This window comes from Camellia sinensis, chromosome 6, assembly GCF_055761805.1.
Source record: "Camellia sinensis isolate YWXY chromosome 6, ASM5576180v1, whole genome shotgun sequence".
NCBI classification, from domain to species: domain Eukaryota; kingdom Viridiplantae; phylum Streptophyta; class Magnoliopsida; order Ericales; family Theaceae; genus Camellia; species Camellia sinensis.
Genome location: NC_138966.1, coordinates 155177128 through 155188763, shown reverse-complemented (window position 1 = coordinate 155188763; position 11636 = coordinate 155177128). Strand labels below are relative to the sequence as shown.

The 11636-nt window shown below is 36.8% G+C and overlaps 1 protein-coding gene and 1 pseudogene across 5 annotated transcripts; both read left to right on the top strand.

The window, feature by feature from the left end:
• The first annotated feature begins 376 nt into the window (after nucleotides 1-376).
• On the top strand, nucleotides 377-3800 carry LOC114264293 (uncharacterized). Of its 5 annotated transcripts, none has more exons than XM_082872734.1 (8): nucleotides 377-661; nucleotides 743-802; nucleotides 1091-1145; nucleotides 1292-1392; nucleotides 2524-2568; nucleotides 2658-2978; nucleotides 3057-3159; nucleotides 3571-3800. In XM_082872734.1, the coding sequence occupies exons 1-8, from the start codon at nucleotides 500-502 to the stop codon at nucleotides 3651-3653; spliced, it is 930 nt and encodes a 309-aa protein (XP_082728860.1). In that variant the 5' UTR covers nucleotides 377-499; the 3' UTR covers nucleotides 3654-3800. The 5 variants fall into 5 exon arrangements, with proteins under 5 accessions (XP_082728860.1, XP_082728861.1, XP_082728863.1 ...); XM_082872735.1 differs by having other exon boundaries at nucleotides 382-661; nucleotides 2682-2978; XM_082872737.1 differs by having other exon boundaries at nucleotides 382-661; nucleotides 3094-3159.
• Nucleotides 3801-6106: 2306 nt separating this feature from the next.
• LOC114264332 (receptor-like protein kinase FERONIA pseudogene) overlaps nucleotides 6107-11636 on the top strand; it is a 29121-nt pseudogene continuing 23591 nt past the window's right edge.

Genomic DNA, 11636 nt, shown 5'->3' with positions numbered 1-11636 from the left:
TATTAGGAACCTTAAAAAAAATCTCATAAAATTATATCATTTTCTTTTTTAATTATAAAATCCATATGGTACTGTGTTTCCCAAAAAATAAAAATACATATATATGAATCAATAAAATTTTATAAAATTATGTAAGGTAATGCTCAACTCTTGTAATGTTTCCAAGCATCTTTTGTTTAAGATTTCAAAAATAAATATACATGAGTCAATAAGATTTTATCAAATTTATTTATATGATGAACAAATTTTTTGAGTGATAATATGAAAAAAAATTATATAATTTTCATACATAATAATAAAATAAAATAAAATAATTTTATAAAAAAATTTATATTAATTTTATGATAAATAAGCATTGTTCCTTACCCCCAAAAACACGATGGGCCTAACAGGCTCAAAGAACAAACAAAACCGCTCCGAAAGCTGTAGGCCCATAGCTCACAAGGTCTGATGAGCTGTGCAACCAAAACCCCACAGCTGAAGAAGAGAAAAGGCTTTCATGGCGGCAAAGCAATCAGGACTCGACTCCTTTCTTTTCTTCTCTTCTTCTTCTTCATCTTCTTCATCGGATGATAAAACCCAATTACGGTTAGGGTTTCTTGATTCTTCTGAAAAATCCCTCCCTCCCACGCCTCTTTCCCTTGAAGTTCTGCCCTCAGAGGTATTTCCATTGCATAATCCTCTTTATATATATATATACATCTTTATAATATGCATGTATCTAATCTTTTATTTGGAACAGGTTTCATCTGTCACATATACAGTGGACCCTGTGAATTTGAGCGGACGCACTTTGCTCAAGGTAATTCCTTTCAACCCATCGTTTGTTTACCGAGAAATTATGGGCAAATGAACGCAAGGAAAATAGCATTCCGAAGTCTTGAGTTTTCTAGTTTTGGGTTTCCAAGGAAATGAATACTAATCTGACGTCTAAATTCAAAAACAGAAAATCCTGAGGTTCAAAGTTTTAAAATTGTTTTGATTCTAGTGTATTTTCTGAGTGTCCAAACAGAGCAAATACTGGAATAGTGGGTGTCAACTATATATTACAGGAAGTGACTAAGAAAAGCAAATGTTTCATCTTTGGTAGGGAAGGGTGAGTACTCAGGAGGTTTTCCATTTATCCAATTCTGACTTGGTCCCAGGTAAATAGGAAGGTATGTAAGAAATTTATTCTCTAGATTTTTACCTCACATTATCCTTTTGTGAAATTTGATTTACTTTATTATAAACATGTACATATGCAGGATTTATATTGAGGATTTGCATAATGTGCTTAATTATGGTGTAGGGGGATTAAAACTATGGGAAGGTTCACTCGATTTAGTTAAAACTCTGCAATCAGAGATCCAAGATGGTCAATTATTATTCACTGGAAAGCGGGTTTTAGAGGTGAGCTCCTATTACTAAAGTGACCTCTATTCTCTAATGCTATGATGCATAAACATGTTTTAGATGAATTTGGCTACAATGAAACTTTTCTGCGTTGAATGTCATACATATGCATTACATATGTTTTGTCATTGCATGTCTTTTTGGATGTCTACCACATGGCAATGTGGCTGTTTGTTATATTAGTCCTATTTTCTTAAATATAATGTCATTGATGTAAGCAATCCTGTGTTTTGAATTGATTATGAAAGCTAATTTGTTGGTGTTGGGATGTTGATGTCAATGGTTCAGGGTCATAATAATGTAAATGTGATATCTGGACTGAAGAATGGGTACAACATGCATAAAATGGTGTATTTGTTACTATGGGGGTATTGTTCTATTCTAGTGTCATACAATTGGTTATTTGGGATATAGGGTTGCTGGCTTATTTCTAATATTAAAATTCTATAGAATGATCAAAATAAAATAAGTTATGAAAAATGCAAAGCTCCCATGTTTTACGTAAACCATAATTTTTAGGGAAAATTTACTTTGCCCCCTCAAACTATCACTCTAGTGTCATTTACCTCCTGAACTATCAATTTGAACAAGTACTCCCTTAAACTGTTAACATTAGTTCACTTTACCCCAAACCGTTAACGGGGTTAAAAATTTTGACGGATTATCGCACCTGCTCATGTTTGCTTCAACTTTTGGGGTGCTTTGGGAGTTTTGTATATATGTATATATATTGGGGCTGCAATTTACAGCCCAACCTAAGCATCCCCTTTCTCAGGTGTCATGACACAATAGGTCCAAACTTTGACTTTGCCGACCAATTATAGTCACTTACATTAGTCTCTTTGTGTTTTAATAGACCATAAAATTGAGATATCATGTATGAGGTTTCAAAATTGGGATTAGGTTAAAATTTTGGACATTTAAGTGGGGAATTTATTTGCCAAGTCGAGAAAAATGTAAGCAGCAAGTAATTCTTTGTCCACCTTTATGAAGTGCCCATGTATCACTAGTGTACTCAGGCGTGATTCTAGAACACTGGAGATAATAAACTGGGCAAAATATCAATAATTTGAAGTGATATAGATGTCTCTATTGCTATTCTGATTGAGTTTATTTTGATGTTTTTAGCTTGGATGTGGTCATGGACTTCCTGGGATCTTCACTGGCCTTGAGGTAATTATTGCATTTTCTAGGTATTTAGTTCTTGGAACTATGTACCCGAAAATATCTGGTGGGTTTAGCATTGTGTTTTGTTCCATCAGGGTGCTGCTGTCATTCATTTCCAGGATTTTAATGCTGAGGTCTTGCGATGTCTGACCATTCCTAATGTAAATGCTAATCTTCTAAAGAAGTCTCAACCCTTGGCTACAGATGTGAGGGAGTGGAATACAGATGCAGAATTTCGTTTCTTTGCCGGTGACTGGAGTGAAGTCCATCAAATTCTTCCTTATGTACATACCAACGAAAAGGACCACAACTGTAGCCCAGGGCTAGGTCACTCTGTTGGTTATGATGTTATCCTTATGGCAGAGACAGTTTACTCAATATCTGCTTTGCCTCATCTGTATGAACTTATAAAGAAGGTAACTTGTTCTTTGGTTTCTGATTCTTTCCACATCATTAAGTTCTTGTTACATGGCTCTAAAATTTTATATTTACAGTGCTTGAATCGTCTGAATGGAGTTGTCTACATGGCAGCGAAGAAGCATTACTTTGGAGTAGGAGGTGGATCGAGGCGATTTCTCTCTGTGGTGGATAAGGATGGTAAGCCTTATTAGATATATATATGCATTTATTTCACTAGGATATGTTTCTTTGTATCAATAAAAGATCATATTTTTAACACACCTATGCACAAAAACAGACTTCAGATTGGTGTTTAATTTTATGTTTCCATTCTACATGCTGCAATTTATTTCTAGAATATAGTTTTTGTTGTACATGAAGCCACATCAATATGTTTTAAATGTGTTGATACGTATGTTGTTTATGTGCACATCCATGAATTCCATTTGCATGCATAATATATTTCAAAGATTAAATTCACATTTTTCTTACCTTTTTCCTTTCCTTTTCCAAAAATCTACCCAAATCTATGATTCAAGCACAGCCTTGAGGATGCGTGCAGCCTATTTGTATGCTATAGGGTGTTGATAAGATGGTTCTCTTTCTCAGGTGTGATGGAAGCTAGCCTGGTTTCTGAAGTTGCAGATGGTTCCTCAAATGTCCGAGAGGTATGGAAACTTCATTTTAAGTAGATTTTGATTTTCTAGATGAAGGGACTGTCTACTCAAATTGTCACCTAGGTCCATAAGAGGGCCTGTTAACCAATGTTGCTTTGTGCACAAAATTGATGTATGATTCCTGATCAGGAGAAAGTATTCTGGTTTACTTCAATTCTTCCATTACACTTTGTTCTACCTGATTCATATTTTTCATAACAATAGTCTGTTGAACTACAATTATGAATAGTAACTGGCAATTGACACATAATTTGCAATGCTATCAGGTATACTCTAACATAAAGCAAACTATAATTACAAAACTCCAAGAGTGGAATGTATTTATGTTTTATCATAAATGCAGTTTTGTTAATTTTTTTTATTTTTTTGCCTTGAAGTTTTACCATTTGCATTATTACACATATTTTTTTATTTAATAATTAAAACATATCATTGATGGTAGGATAGCAAACAAACAAAAAAACCAAGTGTAGTTGTCATGAAAACATCTTTTAATAGTCTTTTCAAAATAGAAAAAATCTTAATTTTACTTGATTCTAAATTGTTTTCCTGTACATTCATTTTTTTTTTTTTTTTGTTATTGTTTAATTTTAAAATTAATTTTTGATTATTTATTTAAGACCTTGCATAGTATGGGTATTATGCTTGTATATGTTATGAAGATGCATAAAATATAAAGAGAGAGAAGTGAATAAAAACAAGATTTTTTTTAATCTCCCTATTATTGTTAATTTTTATCCAAAATTTTCAATAAATGTCCCCCTTTTCATCATCCTTTTATCGAACTGCTGGAAAGCACTTGTGTAGTGAGCCACTACATTATCGTTTGTTTTGTGTATCACAAGTTCACAACTGATATGCAACACGGTATATAGGGGATTCTTAAGCATTTGTTATAAGCAAACAAGTACCAAACATGGAACATAGCTACAAATTAAAGCATATGAAATTGATTTGATGCATAAGCTTTCTATTCCCCTCCCGTTTGTTAAATAGTATAACAAATCATGTAAACAAAGTGGCCGGAGATCTACTATATAACACATCATGTAAACAAAGTGGATGGAGATCTACTTCCTTGCCTGCACCTGTAGTACTCGGAACACCCTCTACTCTCATGTTGTGTTTGGTTGGGAGATTTGGGAAGGGATTTGGAAAGAGAAAGGGAAAAGGTGTGTGAAACTAGGTGAAATGTATGTATATTATACCTGTAAAAAATATGAGGCCTTCGGGTCTACTTTGAGGCCCCTCCTTAATTCCCTCCTTGAGCCCCCTCCTTAATTCCCTCCTTGTAGGGGCCTTCGGGTCTACTTTGAGGCCCAGTTTTGATAATCCGAACCGTTTATATTTTTAGATTTATTCAGTATATTATACCTGTAAAAAATCAAGTTGATCGGATATCAGAAAGTATGCGTTCAGAAAATTGGGACTACAAACTATTTTTTAATAAACAATTTTCCGAACACATACTTTATGATATTCGATCAATTTGATTTTTTACAGGTATGATATACTAAATAAATCTAAAAATATTAACGGTTCGGATTATCAAAACTGGGCCTCAAAGTAGACCCGAAAGCCCCTGCAAGGAGGGAATTAAGGAGGGGACTCAAGGGGAGGATCCCAATTCTTCAATCTCACCCCATTGAACCTTCCACACCCCATTCATTCTAATTTCTTAATATTTGTTCTTCAAAACATGAACAAGGACCAATTCCATTTCTCATTCTCTCAAATCATAATTTGATAATGCAGTTGGTCCGAACAACATGGATCGGACTAATCCAAGCACTCCACGAGTTGGCTGTCCTTTGTCTTCCTAATCTCACCTGCGACAAGTCCAATAGAAAGGCTCCAAAATATGGATGATACCTCTATGTGGACCCTCCGACGATCAAGTTAGATATGAATGAAGTTGAAATAACATATTAGAGAGAAGGTTGAGAGCAGAGAGAGAGAGAGAGTGAATTACTTGTTATCAAAACGTTTCTCAGGAGCTTCCAATATCTCTTTACTAATCATTTCTTTGTCCATTCATATTGTCTCATTGGCCAAAAGCCTGCAACCTACTCGCCGTCGGCCATGGTAGTTTCATCACGTTCCAAAACCAGAGCTCTTGTTGCATTAAATGCTTTGACAGTCTCATTTAATGCTTGGTGTATAGGTTCAATAACTCTACAGGATCTTTGTCTGCCACGTGGCTAACCCCCAACCTAACACATGTCTGAATGCCACTAGGCCTGGACCGGTGCAAGTTTACTATTGGGCCTGCCGCTGGGCTTCACTTGTTGGGCTTTAACCAAGTGACTGTTTGGGTAACCCAAGACAATCGTGAGTTGGGCCCTCCTAGGCCATGCCCATCATAATCCCCTCTTTTACTCCATCTTCTTCCTCATAAATTTGCATCATCACCAAAAAACCTCTATTGGGTTGTTTTTTCTTCTCTCTTACATTTGGTGATCAGAATCATGATCTTTGAGAAGAGCAAAAACATGTTGGGTCGGAATGCAACGGGAAAAGGTGAGATTCAATATGAGTCACTGTCTCGGTTCTTTTCACTTGCTGAGATACAATCTGCCACTAACAACTTTGATGATCAAATGGTTATTGGAGTGGCGGATTCAGGAAAGTTTACAAAGGGTACATCGACGATGGTTCCACAATTGTCGCTATAAAGAGGTTGAATCCAAAGTCCAACCAAGGTGCTGATGAGTTTTGGACTGAGATAGAGATGCTTTCCCAGCTCTGGTACACTCATCTTGTCGCTCTTATCGGGTACTGCAACGACTGCAGTGAGATGATTCTTGTTTACGAATACATAGCCCATGGAACCCTTGCTGATCATCTCTACAAAATAAGTATAGGAGGAGATGGAATTGGTCTCACTTGGGATCAAAGGCTCAATATTTTCATTGGTGCTGCACGCGGATTAGACTATCTTTATACGGGCCCCTAACACAGTTTCATACACTGAGATGTGAAGACTGCAACATTAGTTTCATACACCGAGACATGAAGACCACAAACATTTTGCTAGACAAGAAATGGGTCGCCAAAGCCTTGTTGCAAAAGTTTTTTGGTGACAATTTTTAAAATACTTATGTTCATTTATAATTTTTGTGGTATTTTGTTTTGATTTATTATGCCTGTTTGGTAAAACTTTTTTTTTTTTATCTTAAATCAACTTTTGGCTTAAATTAAGCTATGTTGGTGTGTTTGGTACAACTTATAAGGCACATATTATAGCTTAATTTAAGCCATTTTCGGCTTAAATCTGAAAGTTGCTCCAAGGGTGCTTATAAATTGAGCTTAAGCGCGCAACTGATCCCTCCAAGGAAAAATGACTTAAATGTCCTTCCCAATTCATGCTAATTACAAATGTGCTATGTATATAAACCACGAACACTCATTTTTTTCTCTCACACACAAACGGGAGAGGCGATTTCTGGCAAACCCAAGCGATTTCTGGCAAACCCAGGTGATTTACAGCGAACAGCTCTGTCTCTTCTCTCTCTCTCCCTTTTGTTCTGCGATCACTCTTCATCGCGATTTGAACCATCGCGATTGATAGCGTGAACCCAAGCTCTCTCCCCCTCTTTACGATCAACGCCGGCGGTGAGATGAGAATGAGGAGATCTGAACCATCGCGATCGACATTGTGAACCCTAGCTCTCTCTTCCTCTTCGTGATCGATGCCGGCGGTGAGATGAGAAGGATGAGGAGGAGAAGAAGTGTGTTAGGTTTTATTCTTGGCAATCCCGTCTGACAAAACTCATTTCAGTTGTACTTGTTTTTCGCACTTTTATTTCAGTGAGGCTACGAGTTTATTAGATGCGAATCCAACCCGAATTGTGCCTTGCAGAAAAGTTTGTGGTGTTTAATTCTTTCAAGATTGCCACTTCGCTGATTATGACGGGAATCGAGCTGCCCGGTCAGCTCGCGGGGGTCCAGGGGCAGCGCTCCTTGGCGGGTCTGGGGCAGCGCCCAGGCGGGCTCAAGGGGCAGCGCCCCTAAAGCAAAATGCAAAAATGCATTCAAAGTTGCCTGTTTGCTCGAGCGGAGAATGTTGAGTTCCAGAAGTTTGGTGAGTCTGCAAATATACTGTGATTCGTGTTTTCACGCTCGAGCGTCCATTTCCCCGCTCGAGCGTACATCCTGGTTTGGAACACGTCATATAGTGTCCCCGCTCGAACGTCCATTCCCATGCTCAAGCAGACCTCGCGATTTCAAATTCTATAAATTCGCATGCTGCTCCAAATCTAAGATAACTTCTCCAGATCTTCTTTTTGGTTATTAAGGTTTATATCTGGGGATATTTTGCTAGTTTTCTTTGATGTTTAATTGAGTATTCAACTCACGGGTTAAAAAGAATACATCAAAGGTTTGTTTGTTCATTCTATACAAAAGAAAGAGTTGTTCTTCGGTGGATTCTGAAGAATTCGAGCCTGAAACTTTGGTGGATTTTGGAGTGGCTCATGGTCAAGACAATTCTGAGGTGAAGACGGGGCTGGAAGAGACACATAGGGGTTGGTTCAATTCGGGCGTTGATTCGCTAGGTAATTGAGAGTATACCTGTGTAATTCCTTTATATCTTCTTAGTGGATTGTTTTGTGGCTGTTGCCCGTGGTTTTTTTTATCATAGTTGGAGGCGCTCAAATTGTGGTTTTTCCACGTTAAAATTGTTGTGTCGATGTGTCTTGAATGTTTGATTGGGATTGTTTTATTGCTTAAAATTGATACATAATCACAAATCAATATCTAGCGGATTTCTAGATTATTCAATTGGTATCAGAGCAGGTCGCTCATTTGTTTTTTTAAAACTTTTGAGCGAGATCTTGTTTGATTTGTGATAATGAATTCAATACGTAAGGGAAATTCTATGGTTCGACCACCCCCACTTGACAGATCCAATTATTCTTTTTGGAAAGCTCGGATGAGATCGTTTTTGAAATCTATTGATGAAAAAGTTTGGCAATCTGTCATGTATGGGTGGACCGAACCAGCGATTACTGTTGATGGAGTAACTTTCCCCAAACCAATTGATAAATGGGACACAATTGATTACCAAAATAGTAGCTGGAATAGTAAAGCTATCAATTCTCTTTTTTGCGCTGTCACACCTGAAGAGTTTAGTTGTATTTGTAATTGTGAAGTCGCAAAAGAGGCTTGAGATATCTTACAGGCTATTCATGAGGGCACTCCTTCTGTTAAATGCTCAAAACTTCAAAGGCTCACGTCTAGTTTCGAAAACATTTCAATGAAAGATAGTGAGATTTTTGATGAATTCTATGCGAATTTGAGTGACATTGTAAATTCCAGCTTCAATTAAGGTGAAAAAATACCGGAATCCAAGATTGTAGGAAAAATTTTGAGGTCCTTGCCTGATTGGTTCCAACCAAAAGTTACGGCTATTGAGGAGGCTCAAGATGTTGATAACCTCAAGCTAGATCATTTGGTTGGAAATCTCCAAAGTTATGAGGTACATAGGAATTTCAATAAAAAAACAAAAAGATGTTATTGCTTTTAGTAGTACTCATAGAGTTGGAGTAGATTCTAATGAGGACTGTGAGATAGATTCCAAGATTACGGATGCTTTTATAAAACAATTTAAAAAATCTTTTTTGAAAAAGAATCCTAATCTTTTAGACTCTACTCATACTCATAAATCCAAAGGTAAAGATAAACTCAAAATTAATTCTATAGCCAAGAAGGAGAAATGAAAGATACAAAGGAACTCTGAAAGAGTCCAATGCTATGAATGCCAAGGATTTGGCCACTTTGCTCAAGAATGCCCCACTTGTTTGAGGAAGAAGAAAGCCCTCGCTATCACTTGGGATGATGAATCAGAATCTGATAAAGATGAAAGTGATAATGAAGATCAAGGTGAAGAGGGACACAAACAATTCCTTGCTTTCATGGTAGCTTCTGAAACTGATGGACGAATAGAGTATCCGAAGAGCCCGATTGAAAATGCCACTGATGATGAATCCTCGGGGAGTGAAGATGAAGAACTTCAGTAAGCATATCAAAAGTTGTATAAGGAATCTCTTAACTTATCCAAATTGAATGACAAACTCACTACGAAACTCAAAGCATGTGAAAGTGAGAATGTCAAATTAAAGAAAGAGATTTCTGAGGCTAGAAATGATGTCCTTAAGATTTCTAATGATCGACAAGCTCTTTGTGCAAAACTCTTGACTTGTGAGACAGAGAGGAATGAGCTACAACAAATCTATGCAACATATGAAGAAAAAATTGAAACTCTCGAGATGTCTCAAGTTGCTTTGGAAGAACTAATGATCAAGAAAGAGGAAGAACTCAAGTGTGCTATGGCTACCATTGGTCTTTGGAACAGAGGATCAAAGACTTTTGGACAATATCATTGGGTCTCAACAAATTTGTTCTGACAAGAGTGGCATTGGCTTTGGTGGTAAGAAAGAGCAAAAACAGAGTGCTTCCACATCTCATGATACAAGAACTCAAGGAAAGGGAGAACAAAAAATTCAACATGAGGATGGATTTCTCAATCTTCCTAGAGTTGGTAAGGCCAAAGAAAAGAAGGTACATCTTGTACACCCTGTTTTTATGTTATTATTGTAGTAAGTATGGTCATATTCGCTCTTATTGTTTTGAGTTGCATGGGACAGTGTCTCATAGAGATGGAAGAAATTCCAATATCTCGTGCGGTAGGAGACACTTCATTGGTGGTAATGAGGTTAATGGTCATATTAGATCTCGTTATTTTGATTTGCTTGAGACCGAACATGGAGCGAGTTTGTATTTGCCTAAACCTAGAAATAGGAAGTTGGAAACCATGTCAAGACAGGTTCCCATTGAAAGGGAAGGGAACCACAATGTCCAGACACCACCCAAGAACCGCCATTCTCACAACTTTGTTCATACTAAAACGGTTTGGGTGAGAAAACTTGACTTGTGTTAATTTGTTTATTAGTTTTAGTTTTTGGGTTTTTGTATGTTTTTTTTTTTGAGTCATTTAGTGTGTGCGTGTTCGTTCTCTGACTTGCTTTGTTTAGGGAAAAAAAATGTGTGCTTGTTCGTTTTATGTCTTGCTTTATTTAGAAAAAAAAAAAAGAAATCTCAAAAAGATTTTCTTAGTATGGTTTTGCAAGCTTGAAATTTTTGAGTAGTCCTTGGTGCATATTGGAATTGATGAGAATATCCATTACATGTTAATATGTGTGTGCTTTCTGTGGTCATTACTCTTTTTGGAGTGTGTGTTCTTTGATTAGTATATCTTATTTTGTACACACTCTTGGATTAGCAAATTTTGGAGTCTTCCACCTTAGTGATCATATTTCTCTATGGACTTTCGGCATTGATCTTTTTCTTTTCTAGAGGAATTGACCTATACTAGCACATCATGGGTGATGTTGAGTCTCTTAACCATCTTCCATCTTTTTGCATCTCCACGGCTTTCCCCTCTGTTCTTTGGACTCCAACCATGAGGAAAAGGCTACCTCAGAGTCACCAACCAGACTATCCTTATTATATCCATGCTTCTCTAGTTTGGTTTCTGTACTCTTGAGCGTGTTAGCCACCAATGAGTGTGCAAATGAAAGAAAAAAAGAAAGAAAAGAAAAAAAAGTGAAAAAGAAAGAAAAAAAAGGGATTCATTGATTGAGGGGAAGCCTCCGCTTTTACTCACCAAATACCCCTTGATTCCTAGTGGTTTGACTTTCCTTTGTTGTGCTTAGATTCTCATACCGGAGGTCCAGCTATCAGATCACTACTAGGATTTGAATCTTGTGTTTGTCGAACTCCAAGAGTCACATACACACTTTTATCATGGGATTTATGCTTTTCACATGATGTATCACTTTCTTTTATGAGGAATCTTCTACAGACTGTGCACATTGTGTTTTCCAGTAATTGTGCTTCTTGGATAATCTTGTGTGTTTTAAGGTACAAATCTGAAATTCCTTTCTTTCTCCACTATATTATTTTTTGTCATTTTTTTTCTTCTTGTTCATTGTTTTC

Coding starts and splice junctions, on each gene's coding strand:
- LOC114264293 (XM_082872734.1), top strand. CDS start 500: ATGGCGGCAAAGCAATCAGGACTCGACTCCTTTCTTTTCTTCTCTTCT. Junction 803..1,090: donor GCGGACGCACTTTGCTCAAG/GTAATTCCTTTC, acceptor CATCTTTGGTAG/GGAAGGGTGAGTACTCAGGA. Junction 1,146..1,291: donor CAATTCTGACTTGGTCCCAG/GTAAATAGGAAG, acceptor ATTATGGTGTAG/GGGGATTAAAACTATGGGAA.